This window comes from Astyanax mexicanus, chromosome 1 (genome assembly GCF_023375975.1).
Source record: "Astyanax mexicanus isolate ESR-SI-001 chromosome 1, AstMex3_surface, whole genome shotgun sequence".
Lineage (NCBI taxonomy): Eukaryota > Metazoa > Chordata > Actinopteri > Characiformes > Acestrorhamphidae > Astyanax > Astyanax mexicanus.
The window spans coordinates 2,083,994-2,107,128 of NC_064408.1; the positions used below are offsets into that span (position 1 = coordinate 2,083,994).

Sequence of the window (23,135 nt, forward strand, 5' to 3'; positions counted from 1 at the left end):
TCTCCCTCATTTGTCCAACCTCATACTTCTTGTGATGACTTCTCTCTCTCTTTTTCTCTCTCTTTTTTCATTACTTTATGTCCCTCACCCATCTTTTTCTGGTTCTCTCTGTCTACTCCTTCTCTATGTCTCTCTCATTCTCTGGTTGGTCCCATCCCTCGCTTCGGAGATGTCTAATATTTATGCGTCTTGTCCTGATGATTGTTGATGCGTAAAAGACTCTCTCTCTTTCTCTCTCTCTCTCTTTGTCTCTATTTTACTTTTTCTCTCTTTCCCTCTCTCTCTCTCTTCTTTTACTCTGTGTCTCTTTTCCCTTTCCTTATTTGCTTACCTTCTCTAATATTTTAGTTCAATATATTTTGTCTTGTTTTCTCTCACTCCCTCTTTACTCTCTCATACATAAGTGATACTCCCTTTTTTCTCTCTTTTTTCTGTCTCCCTTCTCTATCTCTCTCTCTCGTTCCTTCATTCGTCCCATCCCTTGCTTTGGTGATTTCTAATATTTGATTTGCTGATGAAGCATAGGGGACGTTCTCTCACTCTCTCTCTCTTCTTTTCTTTTCTGTTTTGCTCTCTCGCTACTCTTTCTCTACTTCCCTTTTTTTCTTATTCTCTTATTCTTCTTTTATCTTTCACTCCTATTTTTCTGTCTCTCTCTCTTTCCCCTTTTTCACTGTCTCTCTCTCATTCATCCCACCTCTCGGTTTAGAGATGTCTAATATTTTATGTCTTGTCCTGATTATTAATGATGCATAAGAGACAATCTCTCTCTCTCTTTCACTCTCTCTCTCTTTTTCTGTCTCTCATCTTTCTCTCTCTCTATTTTTTTTGTGCTGTCTCTCACACCTCTTCCCCTAATCTCTCTCTTTTTATCTTGCACTTTTGCATCTTCTTGATCTAATTCCCAGTCACTGCCTTGTCCCCCATCATTCTCTCTCTCTCTCTACCTTTTTTACCCTCTTTCTATGTCTCTCGCTCTCTTGTGATACATTAGTGACACTCTCTCTCTCTTTTCTTTCACGCCAGTTCTCCTGCTCCGTTTTCTCTCGCTCTTTTTCTCACATCTTCTTGCTCTAATTCTCACTCACTATCTTGTCCACCCCCCCATCTCTCTCTCTCTCTTTCTCTCTCATCTTCTGCTTTCACTCTCTCGCGCTCTCTCTCTCTCTGTTCCCGTTTGCCGGAGAGCGAGCGATTTCCCCCTCTCTTCACCTCCATCACCTCCTCTCTCCTATCTGCCCTCATCCTCCTCTCATCCTCTCATCCCCTCATCCCTCCTTCCTCCTCTCCTCATCTCTCCATCTCTCTCTCTCTCATCCCCCCTTTTTTTCTCTTTTATCTCCGAGAGCCTCTCTCTTGACGCTCTCACGCTTTCTCTCTCTCCGCAGGAACACGTATTCCACCTTCTCTCTCTCTCTCTCTTTCTCTCTTTCTCAATCCGTCCCTCCCCTTCCTCTTTTACGTGCCCCCCCTCCATCCATCCCATCCCATCCCTCCTTCATCCCCCTCTTCGGTTCAGTCAGTCCAGAGAGAGGCTGAGGTGAACAGTAACGGGGGAAAGCAGGAGTGTGTGAGTGTGTGTGTATGTGTGTGTGTGGGAGAGAGAGAGAGAGAAGGCGAGAGAGAGAGAGAGAGAGAGGGAGGAGAGAGAGAGAGAGAGAGAGCTGGAGGGAAGGACGGGGTGAGGGAAAGGGGGGATCGGGGTGATTGGATTTGTCCCCGGTTGGGTTTTCTCTACCATGGACTGCCTCTGCATCGTAACCACAAAGGTAAGCATGCTCTCGCGCTCTCTCTCTCTATTTCTCTATCCCTCTCTCTATCCTTAACTCTATCTCTATATCTCTCTCGCTCTCTCAGGCTCTCTCTTTCTCTCTAACTCTGGCTCTATGGCTTTCTCTCACTCTCTCTTTCTGTTCCTCTCGCGCCTCTCTGTTCTTTCTCGCGGCTTGGTTAACGTGTTATTACTGCTAATCTATGGAGTTCAAGTCTCTCTCTCTCTATCTTTCTATTGCTCTCTATCTATCTATCTATCTATCTATCTATCTATCTATCTATCTATCTATCTATCTATCTATCTATCTATCTATCTATCTATCTATCTATCTATCATTCTCCAGTTGGTTGTGGATGTTTGCAGGTGTAGCTCTGGTTGTATTTAACATGTGGCCACTGATGATGGAATGAAAGATGGAATGATGGAGTGATGGAGTGATTGAAAACCAAGGACGCTTTAAACATGAGATGGAGTGGTGGAGATGGAGTGGTGGAGATTGAGTGGTGGAGATGGAGTGGTGGAGATGGAGTGGTGGAGATGTACTGAAGGAGAAATGGAGAGGTGGAGATGTACTGAAGGAGTAATGAAGTGGTGGAGATGTACTGAAGGAGTAATGAAGTGGTGGAGATGTACTTATGGAGTAGTGGAGATGTACTGATGGAGTAATGGAGAGGTGGAGATGTACTTATGGAGTAATGGAGTGGTGGAGATGCACTGAAGGAGAAATGGAGAGGTGGAGATGTACTGAAGGAGAAATTGAGTGGTGGAGATGTACTGAAGGAGTAATGAAGTGGTGGAGATGTACTTATGGAGTAGTGGAGATGTACTGATGGAGTAATGGAGAGGTGGAGATGTACTTATGGAGTAATGGAGTAGTGGAGATGTACTGATGGAGTAATGGAGAGGTGGAGATGTACTTATGGAGTAATGGAGTGGTGGAGATGCACTGATGGAGTAGTGGAGATGTACTGAAGGAATAATGGAGTGATGGAGATGTACTTATGGAGTAGTGGAGATGTACTGATGGAGTAATGGAGTGGTGGAGATGTACTGAAGGAATAATGGAGTGATGGAGATGTACTTGTGGAGTAGTGGACATGTACTGATGGAGTAATGGGGAGGTGGAGATGTACTTATGGAGTAGTGGAGATGTACTGATGGAGTAATGGAGAGGTGGAGATGTACTTATGGAGTAATGGAGAGGTGGAGATGTACTTATGGAGTAGTGGAGATGTACTGATGGAGTAATGGAGAGGTGGAGATGTACTTATGGAGTAATGGAGTGGTCGAGATGTATTGAAGGAATAATGGAGTGATGGAGATGTACTTATGGAGTAATGGAGTAGTGGAGATGTACTGATGGAGTAGTGGAGATGTACTGATGGAGTAATGGAGAGGTGGAGATGTACTGAAGGAGTAATGGAGTGATGGAGATTATGGGAGATGTAGTGAAGGCTGATAATAATATATGTGTGCAGGTGAATGATGGGAGTTGTAGTGAGGGCTGATAATAGTGGGTGCAGGTGAATTATGGGAGTTGTAGTGAGGGCTGATAATAGAGAGTGAAGCTGAATTATGGGAGTTGTAGTGAGGTCTGATAATAGTAGGTGCAGGTGAATTATGGGAGTTGTAGTGAGGGTCTGATAATAGTAGGTGCAGGTGAATTATGGGAGTTGTAGTGAGGTCTGATAATAGTGGGTGCAGGTGAATTATGGGAGTTGTAGTGAGGGCTGATAATAGTGGGTGCAGGTGATTTGTGGGAGTTGTAGTGAGGTCTGATAATAGTGGGTGCAGGTGAATTATGGGAGTTGTAGTGAGGTCTGATAATAGTGGGTGCAGGTGAATTATGGGAGTTGTAGTGAGGGCTGATAATAGTGAGTGAAGCTGAATTATGGGAGTTGTAGTGAGGTCTGATAATAGTAGGTGCAGGTGAATTATGGGAGTTGTAGGGAGGTCTGATAATAGTGGGTACAGGTGAATTATGGGAGTTGTAGTGAGGGCTGATAGGGGGTAATGAGCATTCTTTAGCTTCTATGGGATGTGGCAAAAATCATGGGATGCAAAACTAGTAAGAGAGAGAAAGAGAGAGAGAGATAGAATAAGAGAGAGAATGATGAGAGAATAGAGAGAATACAAAAGCAGGGAAGGAGAAGCACATGCCTGTGCGTAGGCTGAGGTGGAAACGCTGTGCCTCATCCCTGGGTGAATGGTGAGTAAAGAGAGAGAGAGAGAGATGGAGAGAGATAGAGGGCTAGAGAGAGAGAGAGGGGGATAGAGAAAGGGATGGAGCGTAGGTTTAGATGAGAGAGAGCTGCTACATAACAAGCAGGAGGCTTCTATGAGCTCAGAGTTAACACTGATAAAAGAGAGAGAAAGAAAGTGCGAGAGAGAAAGAGTGATAGAGAGGTAGAAGGTGTATATAATCATATGTTTAAAAGAAGTATTCTAACAATAATCCTAGAAAGCCTGCCGCAAATATCAGCTGCTGTTTTAGCATTACGCTGTTTCTACAAGTAGGTGGCGCGCTAGAGCATGAGCATCTCACACCAAAACTCAGTCAGTTAGCATTGTGGATACAAACCCTAACGAGCCCTGACTGCTAGCATTGCTGTGTCTGTTAGCACCATGGCTACAATCAGCTGCTAAAATCTAATCTTTTTGCATTGTGTCTGTAAATCTGACTGTTAGCCTTGAGTGTAGCTGATGGGACTTTTAGCATTGTGGCTGTAATCTAGGTAAAGCTTCTTGTTAACATCATGGCTAAAATGCCTGGCTGCAGTGTCTATTTGCATCACAAATCTTCTGAACCTGGCTGCTGTGTCTGTACTAATTATGGCTTATCTGCTACAAACCTTCTAAACCTGGCTACCCTGTCTGTTAGCATTGTTGACAATCTGCTATAAACCTTCCAAGCTCGGTTGCTATGTCTGTTAGCATTGTGGCTAATCCTTTCTGAACCTTCCAAGCCTGGCTGCTGTGACTGTTAGCATTGTGGCTCTAACCCTGTCAAGGCTTGTTGTTAGCATCACAGTTACAGGGGTTTAAACTAGCTAAGCCTGGTTGCCATGTCCGTTTGCATCACAGCTCCAGTCTAGTCAAGGTTGCCTGTTGACATTGAGGCTAAAGCGCTAGAAACCTGCCAAGCCCTGCTGCTGTGTCTGTTAGCACTGCAGCTTTAACCCTACAGAAGCCGGCTATTAGCATCACGGCTAAAGCGCTCCAAGCCTTTCAAGTCTTGCTGCTGTTTTTGTTAGCATCATGTCTCTAACACTATCATGGCTGGCAGTTAGCATTGTGGCTAACCCTCTCCAAACCTTTCAAGCCCCGACTGTTGTGTTTGTTAGCATTGTTTCTCCAACCGTACCGAGGCTTGCTGACCTCAGACCTTTTTGATCACAGCTGCTCCGTCTGTTAGCATTGTGGCTAATCTGCTTCAAACCTTCTGAACCTGGCTACTCTGTCAGTAAGCATTGTGGCTAATATGCTACAATCGCTCCAAGTCTGGCTGCTAACATGCTTAAACATGTCAAGCCCATCTGTTGTTTATTTTAGCATTACTTTATTAATAAGTTCATACACTGTCCTATAAATACACATAAAAACTCTTTACACTATGCTTAATTTTAGAAAATAACTCTGAACATGAGCATGTGATGATTTATATCTGCAGTTAGCATCATGCTAATTGAATGGGTAGCTCCAGTCAGGCTATGATCATCTGTGTTTTGTTTCTATGTTTCCTCTTATATTTTATAATGAATGCACTGTAATTTCTTTTTATTTTACAATGCATTACTTGCTACATTAGCCAGCCTGCTAATCGCTAAGTTAGCAGCAAAGCTAAATGCCACTCCACCAAACAGAGATCCATAAACTGTTTAGCTTTAATTGAAACTTTGACCAGTATCAAGTAATAGAATTTAAATATAATAATTTATTGCTTTTTACAGTTTATGGTTGGTAAATTAGCTAATGCTAGCATGCTAATAACACCCACATTACAGTTACTAATGCTCTCTAAAGCTTTTAGCTATAATATACTGATCTGATGATAAAAAGACGTGAACATGTGATTTAATACTGCTGATTTAATATGCGTTTTATTTTTGCTTTTATAATTAAGGAAATACAGTTTCTGTAAATGGTATTAACTGTTAAATGTCATTAAAATGTATAAAAGAGTAAAAAGTATAATATTTAAAACAGAAGTTGTTTTATAGTGCTCTTATCTCAGTACAAGACAAGACAAAACATGACAAGACAAGACAAATATAAGGCTACTGTTTGAATGGCATTCCTTGTAAATCTAATAAATCCCACCCCTTAACAAAAAGAGCCAATCAGCTTGCTGCTTGTGCTTTAACTAGAGGAAAGACAGTGTGCGAGTGGGGAAGCTCCCCTCGCTATGGAGATGAGCGCAGGCGCAGTAGCCATAACAAGCCAAAATATCTAGTCTTTGTCACATTTTTATCAGTGGTGTAAAATATGTCATAAAATATTGCATTGCCAAATGCAATATTTAGACTAAAATAGCCACAAGCAACTATGCTAGTCACAAATTATTATGCTAATCACAATATGACATGTAGCATTTTACTGCATTATGTTGTGTGGTGTTGTGACTAGCACACTAGCCACAAGCTATTATGCTAGTCACAATATAGCATACTGCATTTTATTGCATACTGGACATAGGCTAACATGCCAATCAAAGTACAACATAAAGCATTGGACCTTAGAGTAATTAGCATTGTACAACAGCAACAAGCTAGCATGCTAATCGTAACATTACAAAACACATAGTAGTATAGTATATGGGTTATAATGCATGGGGCCACCATGTACGTATCATTGTGCACTAGCGTTCAAACTAACATGATGGTCATAGTGCAACATTGTGAACTGTATCCTTACTCTGCTTATCATTGTGCAATAGCAACAAGCTAACATGCTAATTATGTATTACAACATAATGTATTGGGCCATAGTGTACATATTAAACAAGCTAGCATGAAAATCATAATACAGCATAATGCATTGGACCCTAGTGTAATACTCGTTGCACGCTAGCAACAAGCTAACATGCTAATCATAGTACAACACAGTGCAGTGTAGTATAGTGTATTATAAATGCACACTAGCAACAAGCTAACATGCTAATCATAGTACAACACAGTGCAGTGTAGTATAGTGTATTATAAGTGCACACTAGCAACAAGCTAGCATGCTAATCATAGTACAACATAATGCATTGGACCTTAGTGTAATTATTATTGTACACTAGCAACAAGCTAAAATGCTAATCATAGTACAACACAGTGCATTGGAGTATAGTATACTTATCATTGCACAGAAGCATCAAGCTAGCATGCTAGTCATAATACAATATAATGCATTGTAGTATAGTGCACATAATGCATTGGGCCATCGTGTATGTATCATTAATCTAATTAATTATTGTGTAATTATTGCTGCAAACTAGCAACAAGCTAAATGCTAGTCATAGTACATCACAGTGCATTGTATTATAGTTTATATATCCTTGCATGCTAACAACAAGCTAGCATGCTAGTCATAGTACAACATAATTCATTGGAATGTCATGTACATATCATTGCACACTAGCAACAAGCTTACATGCTAATCATAGTACAGCATGATGCACTGTATCTTTAGTTTGCTTATCATTGTACAATAGCAACAAGCTAACATGCTGGTCATAGTACAATATAGTGCTTAGTATTATATTAAACGTATTGCTGCACATAAGCAACAAGCTAACATACTAATCAAAATACAACATAATGCATTGTTTTTTTACTCTGCTTTACTCTGCTCATTGTATAGCAACAGGCTAACATGCTAGTCATACAACATTCAACATATTACATTGCCCTTAGTTTATATATCATTGTACACTAGATATAGTACCATGCTAATCATTGTATAATTTAAGGAATTATAGTGTTCTTATAGTGCACTTAGTGTTCTTATATGTACTTAGTATAGTGTACTTATGAGTATAGTGTACTTATCATTTCACACTAGCAACAAGCTAGCATGCTAATCATAGTACAACATAATGCATTGTATTATATTATACATATCATTGCACACTAGCAATAAGCTAACTAAGCTAGGTTGGTCATAGTACAGAAAAATCCATTATATCTCTATTTCCATAAAAGTTATCATAGTTTTACACTAGCAACAAGCTAACATGCTAGTTAGAGTACAACTCAGTGCATTGTAGTATTAGGTACTTTTCATTGCACACAAACAACAAGCTTACATGCTAATCATTGTAAAATATAATGCATTGTAGTATGGTTCACATAATGCACTAGGGCATTGTGTACATATCCTTGTACACTAGCAACATGCTAACATGCCAGTCAGAGTACAACACAGTGCATTGCAATATATGGTACTTTTTATTGCACACTAACAACAAGCAAACATGCTAGTCATAATACAAAATTATGCATTGTAGTATAGTGTACTTATCATTGCACACTAGCAACAAGCTAAAATGCTAATCACAGTACAACACAATGCATTGTGGTATAGTGCACATAATGCTTTAGGCCATTGTGTACATATCATTGTACACTAGCAACAAGCTAACATGCTAGTCAGAGTACAGCACAGTGCATTGCAATATATGGTACTTTTTTATTGCACACTAACAACAAGCTAGCATGCTAGTCATAATACAAAATAATGCATTGTAGTATAGTGTACTTATCATTGCACACTAGCAACAAGCTAAAATGCTAATCATAGTACAAAATAATACAATGTAGTAATGTATAGTGCACATAATGCGTTGGACCATCCAGTACATATCATAGTACATTAGCAACAAACTAACATGCTAGTCATAATACAACACAATGCATTGTAGTATAGTGCACATAATGCAATAGGCTGTTGTGTGCATATCATTGTACACTAACAACATGCTAACATGCTAGTCAGAGTACAACACAGTGCATTGCAATATATGGTACTTTTTTATTGCACACTAACAACAAGCTAGCATGCTAGTCATAATACAAAATAATGCATTGTAGTATAGTGTACTTATCATTGCACACTAGCAACAAGCTAAAATGCTAATCATAGTACAAAATAATACAATGTAGTATAGTGCACATAATGCAATAGGCTGTTGTGTACATATCATTGTACACTAACAACATGCTAACATGCTAGTCAGAGTACAACACAGTGCATTGTGTTATATTATACCCATCACTGTACACTTACAACAAGCTAAAATGCTAAACATAGTACAACAAAATGCATTGTAGCATAGTGCACATAATGCATTAGGGCATTGTGTAGATATCATTGTACACTAGCAACAAGCTAACATGCTAGTCATACAACATACAACAAATATTACACTAGCCATTACACTACACCAACACAGTGCATTGTATTAATTATATTTATCACTACAAACTAGCAACAAGCTAAAATGCTAATCATAGTACAACATAATACATTGTAGTATAGTGCACATCATGCGTTGGTCCGTCATGTACATATCATAGTACACTAGCAACAAACTAGCATGCTAGTCACAATACTGTATAATGCGTTGTGTCCTTACTCTGCTAATCACTGTATAATAGCAAGATGCTAACATGCTAGTCATTCCACAATATCAACAGGTTTTAGCGCACCGTTGCTAAGCGCTGCTCCTGATGCTATGGAGTGTATTGTGTTGTGTTTGGTTGTTGGTGTGACAGTGTTGTTGTTGTTATCCCGGTGTATTTTGCGGTGTGTGAGTGTGTGTGTGTGAGTGTGTGTGTGTGTTACATCAGCGCTGTAGCTCAGATGAGTGTGTGTGTGTGTGTGTGTGTCACTCAGCTCCTGTTGGCTTTATTTGATTTCGGCCTGTTCCCTGGCAACCGAGGCAAGTGCTGCTCGTCAGTTCACAGAAGTAGACAATATGAAGTGGGCGAGAGAAATGTGCGAGGAGGCCGATGCAGAAGATCTGTGTGTGTGTGTGTGTGTGTGTGTGGTCACGTGCATGGTACTTGAGATGATGGCGGTGTGTGTGTGTGTGTGTGGTGGAGAGTTACTCCTCTAAAAGGTTTGGAGAACTGGGGAAACTGAATCTGTCCCAGTGAGTGTGAAAGTGATAGTGAACAGACTCCTCCAGAAATAGTCCTCGCTGTGCTTCATCCTGAGCCCAGCCGCCAGCTTCCGCTCAGCACTTCAGATCTGCACTAACGTTCACCATGAATTCACACCTGCCTCGCTCTGAACCAACCGGAACAGCAGGTGTGAAAAGTGTTGCAAACCACACCCTGACAGAGCTTTGTTATATTTGTGTATTCTGTACGTTTAGTTTCGGTTTCACACCGCAGTTAATGCCAGGTTTACACTACACGTCTGGTGCTGTAATCGTGAGTTCTTCAATTGTTGAGACTTTCACACTCATTGGCGTAGGAACCTGGTAAATGCAGAAAAAGCAGAAATTGTTTTGAAATAAACTTTTATTTTGAAAGTGCGCCAAAATCTGCACCCCCGCCATGAAAAGCACCCTCTCTCGGGAGCACGTTTCTGATTAAAGTTAGCTAAATCAATTATCTCTGCTTTTATTAAGAAGACAGTGAGTACATGCTGCCGAGAGGCGGTGCTTTTCATGGCGGGGGTGCACATTTCAGGAGGGGTTGCAGGTGACATTTCTTTTTCCTTATTTCTTACTAGTCAGCGTGGCTTAGATCACTATCTTGAGTATTTTCATTTTTTAAGTAAAGTTAAAGCCAAGAAGACGGTGCGTATACACTGCAGAGAGAGGGTGCTTTTCATGGCAGGGGTGCAGATTTAGGCACTACTATGGCATCACCTCCACCATGAAAAGCACCCTCTCTCGGGAGTGCGCTTCTGATTAAAAATAGCTAAATCAATTATCTTAGATTTTATCAAGAAGGCGATGCGTAAGCGCTGCAGAGAGAGGGTGCTTTTCATGGCAGGGGTGCAGATTTAAGCACTACTATGGTGCTGAATTCTGCACCCTTGCCATGAAAAGCACCCTCTCGGGAGTGCGCTTCTAACTAAAGTTAGCTAAAGTAATTATCTCCACTTTTATCATGAAGACGATGCGTACGCACTGCTGAGAGACGGTGCTTTTCATGGTGGGGGTGCAGATTTAGGCACTACTGTGGTGCCATGAAAAGCATCCCCTCTCGGGAGCGTGTTTCTAAGTAAAGTTAGCTACAGCAACTATCTCCACTTTTATCAAGAAGATAAAAGTGGAGATAATGCTATGCTATCAAAATAAGGTGACGTTTTTTATATATATAAGTCAGCATAGCTTAGAACAGTATCTTGGTTCTTATTTTACATTACTTTAATAAAAGGACACTATCGTAAGAAGTGCTTTCAGTAGAAATAAATTCAACAGAAAATAAAAAATATACAAAAGAATGAACATGCCAATACATAATAATAATAATAATAATAATAATAATAATAATAATAATAATAATAATAATAATAATATAACAAAATCTGTTGTTATATATCTTTAAATATTAGATGATAACTAATCAGTTGTGTCACCTTTGGTTGGATTTAACTAATAATAAACAGAAGAAATGAAAATATATATATTTTTTGTTTATTTGTGATTAACTGTAATTCCGCAAATGTAATTCTACATCTGGTAGATTTTATGTTGATTTTGTTTTATCAATGTTATCTTGCTGGTCTTAGTGGTCAACCACCTTGATGTTGGTCTACGTTTTAGCTTTAATAATATAAAAGGCTGTTTTTTTTCTCAGCAGGGTTAGCACTCCACCAGTAGATATCTGATTCATCACACTCTGATTCATCACACTCTGATTCATCTGTATTTTCTGTATAATTATGGCCTGACTGTAGAAACCCTGAGAGAAGCTTATTCAGTTAAGCTTATATTGAAGTTTGGAGGTGTGTAGTGATGAAGTCTGAAGCTACATGAAGTTTGAAGGTGTGTAGTGATGAACTCTGAAGCTACATGAAGTTTGGAGGTGTGTAGTGATGAACTCTGAAGCTACATGAAGTTTGGAGGTGTGTAGTGAGTGATGAACTCTGAAGCTACATGAAGTTTGGAGGTGTGTAGTGATGAACTCTGAAGCTGCATGAAGTTTAGAGGTGTGTAGTGATGAACTCTGAAGCTACATGAAGTTTGGAGGTGTGTAGTGATGAACTCTGAAGCTACATGAAGTTTGGAGGTGTGTAGTGATGAACTCTGAAGCTACATGAAGTTTGGAGGTGTGTAGTGATGAACTCTGAAGCTACATGAAGTTTGGAAGTGTGTAGTGATGATTAACTCTGAAGCTACATGAAGTTTGGAGGTGTGTAGTGATGAACTCTGAAGCTACATGAAGTTTGGAAGTGTGTAGTGATGATTAACTCTGAAGCTACATGAAGTTTGGAGGTGTGTAGTGATGAACTCTGAAGCTGCATGAAGTTTAGAGGTGTGTAGTGATGAACTCTGAAGCTACATGAAGTTTGGAGGTGTGTAGTGATGAACTCTGAAGCTGCATGAAGTTTAGAGGTGTGTAGTGATGATGAACTCTGAAGCTACATGAAGTTTGGAGGTGTGTAGTGATGAACTCTGAAGCTACATGAAGTTTGGAGGTGTGTAGTGATGAACTCTGAAGCTACATGAAGTTTGGAGGTGTGTAGTGATGAACTCTGAAGCTACATGAAGTTTGGAAGTGTGTAGTGATGATTAACTCTGAAGCTACATGAAGTTTGGAGGTGTGTAGTGATGAACTCTGAAGCTACATGAAGTTTGGAAGTGTGTAGTGATGATTAACTCTGAAGCTACATGAAGTTTGGAGGTGTGTAGTGATGAACTCTGAAGCTGCATGAAGTTTAGAGGTGTGTAGTGATGAACTCTGAAGCTACATGAAGTTTGGAGGTGTGTAGTGATGAACTCTGAAGCTGCATGAAGTTTAGAGGTGTGTAGTGATGAACTCTGAAGCTACATGAAGAGAGCATGTGAACTGCTTGAATTTTTGCACCAGGAGTAAAGCAGCAAAAGGTTATCCAAAAGCAGTGTGTAAGACTGGTGGAGGAGAACATGATGCCAAGATGCATGAAAAAAACAACTGTGATTAAAAACCAGGGTTATTCCACCAAATATTGATTTCTGAACACTTAAAACTTTATATTATATACTACAAAATATTTTTATTTGTAATTTGGGAGAAATGTTGTCTGTAGTTTATAGAATAAAACAACAATGCTAATTTTACTCAAACATAAACCTATAAATAGCAAAATCAGAGAAACTGATTCAGAAACTGAAGTGATCTCTTCATTTTTTACTGAGCTGTATGTATATACCCATATCTCTGAACAGCCTGAGACTGTATTAAAATAACTCTGTGTGTGTGTTTAGAGTGTGTGTGTTTAGAGTGTGTGTTTGTGTGTGTGTCTTGGTTGTGAATGTTGGGCAGAAGGCTTGTATCTCCGGCTGGCGGCTGAGTGGATTGAGCTCTCTCTGTCTGGGGAAATGTGTCTAAATCTGTGTGAAATCTTTCTGTACACACTTGAAATAAACAGTATGGGATTTGGGAAAGGATCAGTTCAGGGATTATTATTTATCAGTTCTGATTCTGTGCTCAGTGGATTGAAAGCTTCTGAGGATTTAGAAAGTTCTGGATTTTCTGTAGAAAGGGTTAAAGATCTGTATTTCTTCCAGAAGGACAAAAAATCAATGGATAGATTAGTGCTGGGCAGAAATTAATACCGGTATGCGTTTTTACATACCGCCATATCAATAGAGGCGCTGTGGAGCGCTGTGTAGAATAGTACCACCAAAGAAGCAGACACAGCTCGCTAAATAATGCTAGCCAGGTAGCATAACAAGCATACACACTGGAATAACAGTTAGTCAGCTCTGTGGAGTCAAACGCTCGTCTTGCTTTAGTCTTGCCTGGAGAAACATTACAACAGCACTTTATCTGAGGAGCTCCTGCTGCTGTTCCTCACTGTATGAGTGTTTTTATCTAAGTAAAATAGAAAAACAACAGCAAACAGCAATTATTCCCTCAGACAAGAGATGAATGGAATCATGCACTCGATCCACAGCTCGGAGAAAAGTTCCTCTCGTCCCACAGACGAACCCAGAATCAGTACAGAATCATTTATTCAGCACAAGAGATAAAACTGCACAAAACTCTGGATACGAGGTAAAATTTACTTTAAGAGCAGTAACTACAGCCCTGTTTAAATATATTAATATTGTAGCGTGAAGGATAATATTAATGCACACTGATTTAAATGTTAAATTTGTTAACTTTAGTGCAATGGTGTTTCTTACCTCTAACAGGTAATAATTCAATTATAATAATTCACTCGATGTTCAAACTATTTTTTTTAATGTTCTTTACTTTATTACTTTTGAAAGATCAACATATAAAACAATAGTTTTACATAAAATTAAAACATTACATTGCAATTTAGTTCTAGTTTTATTTTTTGCTGGCGGTGGTTTTTGTAAATATATTTTCATATTATATGTTGATTACACTGAATAAGGCAAGCAGAAGACGTTTCATACTGAAAAAAATACGGTAACACTTTCTTTGAATGTCATCTCTATAAGACTCTATAAACATACTCATAACACATTATAATGCATTCATAAGGCATTATAAACATGGCTGTACATATTTATAAAAATGTATAATTCATTATAGGCATGTTTATTATGCATCATGAACTGTGATTATAATGCATTAATAGCTGTGTTTATAACATGTTATACATCAATACCAAGAACTCAGTCCCAGCTTGCAGACTTTATCATGACTAAAACAGCTTCCAACTTATAAACACACCCTCAATTAATCCTATAAATATATTTTTAACCACTCATAAATTATTCTTGTCTTGAATATAATATTAATTATAGTCAATTATAATGTATTATAACAGGTCTTTGTGTGCTCTATGATCACAGGTCATAATGCTTTACACACATGGCTATAATGGGTTATGAATTTTTATAAACATTTATAGCCATGTTTATAATGCCTTATGAATGCATTATAATATGTTATGAATGTGGTTATAGCGTCTAATAAAGATGACATTCATAGAAAGTGTTACCAAAAATACTTTTTACTATTTTTCCTAGATGTAAATTTAAAACGGGTCAAATTGACCCAAAACATAACAGGAGGGTTAAACTAGAGCTTTTGAGCAATATATATTTTAATACTTAAACACTGTGCTAAAATTATTGACGTATCTCTTTTTAAGGTCTATTGTTTAAATTCTTCTGATAATGAAGTCTGATTTCTTTATATATTGTGCAATTTTGTGGGACAAAGTAAACCCAATAGTAAAGAAACCTTTAATTTAAAGACGTAATGTTTTATTTAATATGTACTCCTAATAGTATAGTAATTTACAAACCTATATTAAAGCCCAGTCCTGCAAATCTTAAAAAATAAAATTAAAGTTAAATGAATGCTGGATGTTAATCTACACAGATTTCTCTCCTGAAAACTGTTTATTTGGGTAAATAAAGAACTTCCGTTTATGTACAGTAAGCTTAGATTTCCATATTAATACTAAGGCTGGGTGCAGAAGCATTAGCATTAACATTAGCGGCTAACCTTGCTAGCCATGGTTAGAGCTAGTAAATGTCACCTGATAGCGCTACACTGAGGAACCCTCCTAAATGTTCCGGTAAGCCAGAGTGATATTAGCTTGCACTTCATTACCTCGTGTTTGTTTTAACACAGTGAACATACACAGTATCGTCCGATATACTTAACTCTGAACGATAAAAATGAGCTAGCGCTTAGCACTGTGGTTAGTGTCTGATGCTAATGCTGCCCCAGCAGTGCTAGCTGAGCTTAGCAGCAGGCTACAGTCAGATATATTTGACTCTGAATGATAAAAAAGAGCTAGCGCTTAGCACTGTCGTTAGTGACTAATGCTAATGCTGCTCCTTGAGTGCTAGCCAGGGTTAGCAGCAGGGTACAAGCCAATAATACTCACCTCTAAAGATCTAGCGGTTAGCTCGATTAGTGGCTAATGCTAATGATGCTCCAGTTTTTAGTCTTGGTGCTGCAGAAAATAAGCTAAAACTCCTGTATAACTCTGTACTTCAGTGGAGTGACTTTATTGCTCGTAGAATTAATTCATAAGAAGCACCGGATTGTATTGATTGAAAAATAAATTAAAGGATTTTAAGTGACCTTATAGTCTGAAAAGTACTGTTCTCGTATTTCTGGATACTGTAGGTTAAAGAAAGTTGTGTTAAAGCTTGAATAAAGTGTGAAATGAAATGTTATCCAGTTTCTAAAGCACTGAGAGCTGGAGTTGGGTTTGCTATTCATTGCTATTTTAGACTCAGTGGGTGCGAGCTGCTCCTGTAGTGGAGTGATCTGATTGGTTACTGGTGGAGCTGGGAGGAGGTGGTGGGGTGGTGGGGTGGGTAGCGCTGGTGGTACAGCTGCTGCCTCTGTGTTTCTGACGGAGGATCTTCATGACAGTGCTGGAACATTATTTGCATCCCTACAGTAGAACAATAGAAGTGTACCTGAGTTTGGATAGTGTGTGTGTGTGTGTGGGTTAGAGTGTGTGTGTTCGGTATTGGAGCTGGAGTTATGAGGGCTGCATGATATATATATCGTTTAAGCATCGTCATGGCGATGTGTGCATGTGCAATAGACATGTGATGTCACTTAAGGCAATTAAATCAGACACGTCATGCTGCAATGTTTTGATTCTTGACACAAAAAGTAGATACACAGCGCTGTCTCTGTGTCTGTGTGAGTGACAGGCTGCTGCTGCACATGGTTGGACACGTGCTTGTAAATGTGAGCATGTGTGTAAAGCTGTGCTCCTCGGTCCAGCACAGTTTAGCAGTGCAGATATTTCCAGTTACAGCTGAATTCACACTTTTAATCCCAGAAAAACTTATTCTTAATCTTATTCACCTTTTAAAAAGACATTTAAATGCTGATTAAAAGGATGCTTACTGTTGTTTTGCTGTTTTTCTCAGGTTTTGAGAGCTCTGCTCTGCCTCAGCTCTTGATTGGTCCGGATGCGAGACAGCTCGCGGGTGGGGGCGGGACTGGTGACGTCATGGTGATGCCCTGCATTGTTTAATATCCTGATATATATCATCGAAAAAAAAGAACATTTGCTATGTAAAATCTTTCCAATATCGTGCAGCCCTAGCAGATATGTCTAGTTTTTGTGTATAATATGATGATGATTATGGCTTACAGCCAATGAAAACCCATAGATTAGAATATCGTATAAGACCAATTGGTACTTTTGGTACTCAGTGTGGGCAGTGTGCTGGAAGTCCTGCTGGAAAATGAAATCTGCATCTCTGAAAGTTTTCAGCAGAGGGAAGCATGAAGTGCTGTAAGATTTTCTGGGAAAATCTATATATAATATAAAAAGAGCTGGGTGATTAATTGATTTTATCAATTAATTAGAATAAAATTTGGACAATGGGTTTTTATGAAAAAAAAGTTTTAATTTCCACCACGATGCTTGAATTGTACTTGTATTCTATTTTGTCAGTTTTATCAAAAATGGCACCATTTTATTTATTTCTATTTGTTTTTTGAGGGGTGTTTATTTATTTATTATTTATTTTTCAACTTCGCACTGTGTCAGTAACTAAAAAAAAATATGTTGGAGAAAGCTTTCTAAAAGTTACTGGATGTTCTCACTGTTTATAATAGTTTTTTTTGCTTGTTTCCTGTTGCACTTGAAGCCCAAAGAGGACATTTCAAGTGAAAACTCGTGAACTTGTTTTTAACCTTTTCTTTGTCATCTGTGGTTTGATTTTTAATAGGGGAAAAAATCAAGAAACAGATTTTAAAAATATCGGAAGATTTTCAGCTCCATAATACGATGATGATTAAGAAATACGTCCAATGAAAACCCAAACAATTTGCGTCTCAGAAAATTAGAATGTTATTTAAGGCAGTGCGTCAAGTCCTGCTGGAAAATAAAATCTCCACCAAAGTTGTCAGCAGAGAGAAGGACCATGAAGTGTTGTAATATTTTAAGGGAAAACACTTCACTGACTTTTACAATAGAACTGTAACTTTTTTGTTAGTTTGGATAGTGTGTGTGTGTAGTGTGTGTGTGTGTCTGTGTTTATATACTCGGTATTGCAGTTGAAGTCATTAGCCTACTATATGATGATTATGAAGCTTACAGCCAATGAAAACCCAAAAATCAGGGTCTCAGAAAATTAGAATATTATATAAGACCAATTGTTACTTTTAGCAGTGTGGGCAGTGTGCCAAGTCCTGCTGGAAAATGAAATCTACATATTCATAACAGTTGTTGTCAGCAGAGGGAAGCATGAAGTGCTGTAAGTTTTTCTGGAAAAACAAAACTGCACTGACTTTTACAACAGAACTGTAACTGAGTTTGGAGTGTGTAGTGTGTGTGTGTGTGTGTGTGTGTGTGTGTGTGTGTAGTGTGTGTGTGTGTGTGTGTGTGTGTTTGCTATTGGAGCATCTGGGAGCCACTAATGCAGCAGTGCAGATTAGCCCGTTATTACAACACTAAGTTATGAGTCTACAGACACGTCTAGTTTGTGAGTATAATATTGTGCCTGTTGTTTACAAAAGTGGTTTGCAAAAGTATTCATACCCCCTGAACTTGAGATTTTAAGTGATAGACCAACACAAAGTGGCAAAAACACTTTTTCAGCCCCCCTATATCAATACTTAGTAGAGTCACCGTTCTTTTGGGCTTTGTTTCTACCAGCTTTGATCATCTAGAGACTTTTTTTAGAGATTCTTCTTTATAAATCAGCTGAAGATCAGTCAGGTTGGATGGAGAGCGTTGGTCTGTGAACAGCAGTTTTCATGTCTCTCCACAGAAGATCAATGAGATTTAAGACTGGATCATTCTAACACATGAATATTCTCTGATCTAAATCATTATAGCTCCACTGTAGCTCTGGCTGTATGTTTAGGGTCATCGTCTTGCTGGAAGATCTCAAGTCTTTTACAGCCTCCAACAGCTTTTCTTCTTCCAGGATTGATCTGTATTTATTTATCTCCATCCATCTTCCATCCATCATCAACTCTGACCAGCTTCCTAAATCTGTCCCTGCTGAAGAAAAGCTTATCCCCACAGCATGATGCTGCCGCCACCATGTTTCACAGTGCAGTGGGGATCAGGGTGTGTTCAGGATGAACTTCTTCCATGTCTTTATTACAACCATGGGTCAGATTTAACTGTAGAAACCAAAAGGTGGTCATAAAGTTATGCTTTATTGGTGTATACTGTATATAGTGTGTATAAATACAGCTCTGTACAAAAATGAAGGTCGCAGTTTCTGAATCAGTTTCTCTGATTTTGCTATTTATAGGTTTATGTTTGAGTAAAATGAACATTGTTGTTTTATTCTATAAACTACAGACAACATTTCTCCCAAATTCCAAATAAAAATATTCTCATTTAGAGCATTTATTTACAGAAAATGAGAAATGACTGAAATAACAAAAAAGATGCAGAGCTTTCAGACCTCATGTCACGGTGGGTTTGACTCAGGCAGGGAGACGAGGAGACGGACGCAAGTGCAGGTAGGGACGAAACGAATAATTGAATAAATATATATATAAATAAATAACAAAGATAAACAAATAACAAAGAACACGTAATAATAATGTAAACCAAAACAAACGAGAGGAACTAGTGAACATAAACTAAACAAACAGGGAGTAAATAAACAAAGAAACAAACAAAGCTAAGAACATAAACAAGAAACTAGAAACTACCAAAAATAACCAAGAAATAAACAAAACTAAACAGGGCAGGGATATATTTACATGGCAAAAACAACAAGAAGCAAAACACTAAGCAGGGAACTAGGTAGCGACGAATGAAACAAGAATAACCAGGAGCGACAAAACAACAGAGGAAGGTGCAAAGACCGACAAAGGACAAGAGACAAAGGAAGGCTTTATAGCACACAAGGGAAGTGGAAACACCTGGGGCTAGGGGGCGGAGCTACAATTGACACAGGTGGAAAAGTACTGAGAAAGAACACAGGGGCACAGGTCACGTGGGACACACACAGAGACATGAGACAAGGCCAAGACGTGACACCTCAAATAATGCAAAGAAAACAAGTTCATATTCATAAAGTTTTAAGAGTTCAGAAATAATCAATATTTGGTGGAATAATCCTGGTTTTTAATCACAGTTTTAATTTCATGCATCTTGGCATCATGTTCTCCTCCACCAGTCTTACACACTGCTTTTGGATAACATATATATATATATATATAGATGGGTAGGCAGATGTGTGTGAGTGTATCCTGTGCTTGTGAGCACATCCTGGTGAATTCTAACACATCTGCATATTTAATGACTCGCTGTGCAGGTGTGTGTGTGTGTGTGTGTGTGTTAGTGTTAGATCAGCACACTTCTTCATTCTGTTCTGAATAAACTCGAACCCTCCTCATTTGCACTCGCCAGAAACTCTCTACTCAGCAAACACTCCAGACCTGCCCGAGTGTGTGTGTGTGTGTGTGTGTGTGTGTGTGTGTGTTTGCAATGTGTGTGTAATTTTGGAGTTGTGGAATTCTGTGCTGAAGTTGATCTCTCTGATGGTTGGGAAATAAGAAAAAGAAAAAGGGGATAAACTGATGGAAATGGTGAAATGGATGGATAGAATGAACAATAGATGAAAGAGGATGAGTGAATGGACTCCTCTACCTTCTGCTTCAGGATGCCCCACAGGTGCTCTATTGGGTTTAGGCCTGAATACATACTTAGCCAATCCGTTGCATATAGAATTGGTTGGATAGAGGGATGAATTGTAGGGATGGGATGAGTGGATGGAATCAAATGTATGAAATGGAATTGATAGAGGTGTGAAAAGAGTGAGACAGGTGTAGTTAAATGGAGATATGTATTAAATAGATAGAATGGATGGATATACTATGGATATAGAGGAATGAGCTGGAAATGGAATACAGGCTGGATTGGGGGAATGAATGGATAGATTGATAGAAGTACGGGTTGGATGACATGACATGGTCAGATAGAATTAAATAGATTGAATGAGATGAATAGAATAAGATAGATGGATGGATGGATATTTATATAGATATATGATGGATGGAATGAGTAAGATTGATGGAATGTGTTGAATAAATGAAATTAAATCAGGATTAAAGATTGCAAAGATAGGTAGATAAATGAAAGGATTTATGAGATTTGATAGATGAAAGAATAGATGAATAGATGATCAAGTTTCTTTTGGTTAATGTTACGTTGTTTCTTGTCTTTAAATGTAAAAAAGTAGAATCTAATCAGAAAAAAAATCAGAAGCTGAGAATGGCTTCTTTCTTGCTAACAGAATTTAGCCATTCCACCTTAAATGGCTCTACAGTTAAGGCCTTTACATTAGCTTGTTTCACTGTAAATGCCTTTATATAAAATTCTTTAACAGAAGAGACATTACTAGCCCAGCCTAACTACCATACCACAGTACAATTACCATGCTGTTAGCATTAGCATCTCTGTTATTATAAGTACCACACTGTTAACATCGCTACTGTGCTGTTAGCATTGCTAATCTTCTATTGCCATGAGTATTGCAACATTAGGCTCACCCAGCATGGCTTCTGTGCTGTTAGCATTGTAACCATGCTAGCTATATGCCTCACCCTCCATAATTACTGCACTTTTATCATAATTATTATTATAAGTACCACTCAGGTAACATTGCTACTGTGCTGTTAGCATTTCTGCTCTGGTATTGGCATCACTATTGCAGAATTAGCAACATTGCAACATTGCCATCTGTGTTGTGCATCAATTAGCATCAATACTATTGTATTAGCATTGATATGGTAACATTAGCATTGTCCAGCATCTCTATCATGACTGCTGCTAGCATCACCACTATTACCATTCTGTTAGCGTTGCTACTTTGTTGTTAGCACTGCTACTGCATCGTTAGCATTGCTACTCTGGTATTGGCATATCTATTGCATTGATATGGCAATGTTAGCATTGCCCAGCATCCCCATCATGGCATTAGCATTGCAACGTTGCAGGCTACTTTGCTGTTAGTATCACCACTATTATTGGTACCACTCTGTTAACATTGCTACTGCACCATTAGCATTTGTTACTGTGGTATTGACATCACTACTTTAGCATTAGCCTCGCCTAGCATAGCATAGCTACTGCACTGTTAGCATTGAAACTGTTCTGGTTACAGGCTTCACCCAGCATAACTTTGCACCATTGTGCCAATAGCATCAATACTGTGTTATTTAGAAATGCAACGATATGGGAATTCTGAGCCAATGCCGATATTCAATATTAATTGTGTATAGATCTGCCAATGTCAATGCCGATATACTCATTTATATCTTACAGAGAGATTACACACCTAGGTTATATCTTTATAACTTTAAATTAGCTTTAATTAATGAAGCATACACTAAATACCTCCACAAGTATTGTTTTAAAATACTGGCCGATGCTGATGTACCTAAAAAAAGCTTTTATTGGCCAATACCGATATATATATATATATCCAATATAATTGTGTTGTGATCTATAGTGGTATTAGCATTGATATCAGCATCCCTGTTATGGCATTAGCATTGCAACCATGCTAGCTGCAGGTTGTGCACTCCTCTACCTTACATTTGAGGATGCCCCACAGGTGCTCAATTGGGTTTAAGTTTGGAGACATACTTGGCCTGTCCATCACCAATTATAGAATTGGTTGGATAGATGAATAAATTAGAGTGATGTAGCATAAATTAGCATTTCTATTAGCATCATCGTAACCACCATATACAGTATTTTTTAGTATCACAATAAAGAGCATCCTTATTGTTGAAATATTGTTAATAATTCTATGCAGCCAATAGTGGCATACCTATTTTACATGTATTTGTAAAAAACAAAACTGGCAATATGTTAACCACGCCCCCTAACTGATTCACCAATGGGTTAATAATCGTTCTAATCCCATCCTAATCACACTATGAGGTAATATAATGATAATAACTGCTTTTTCTCATATTGTGCAATCCTAGCATGTGTATGGGTGATTATTCTGGTTCTGGCAACCTCACCTTGGCTGGAATCATGATGGCAGATGGTCCATTTTTAATGGGCGGGACTTCTGTGGTCATCGAGGCAATTGAACGCTCTGTGTCTGCAACGGGGCTATTATCTTACCGGCTGGCGTCCAGAACACACACACACACACACACACACACACACACACACACACACACACACACACACACACACACACACTCTCAGTAGTGGATGTATGGTGTAACCTCTAATTGAAACTTTATTGCCA

At 38.6% G+C, this 23,135-nt stretch overlaps 1 protein-coding gene and 1 long non-coding RNA gene across 2 annotated transcripts in view; both read left to right on the plus strand.

The window, feature by feature from the left end:
* Nucleotides 1-1,660: 1,660 nt before the first annotated feature.
* The window catches only part of LOC103046947 (disks large homolog 4), a 197,152-nt gene continuing 175,677 nt past the window's right edge, over nucleotides 1,661-23,135 (plus strand). Inside the window, exon 1 of the mRNA XM_049465219.1 lies at nucleotides 1,661-1,769. Coding sequence (XP_049321176.1) covers nucleotides 1,740-1,769 — 30 coding nt within the window. The 5' untranslated portion in view covers nucleotides 1,661-1,739. The remainder of the gene's footprint in view (nucleotides 1,770-23,135) is intronic.
* Nucleotides 2,315-3,325, plus strand: LOC125782249 (uncharacterized). The gene is made up of 3 exons (XR_007424860.1): nucleotides 2,315-2,649; nucleotides 2,896-2,999; nucleotides 3,030-3,325. It is a non-coding gene; the product is annotated as an uncharacterized LOC125782249 (long non-coding RNA).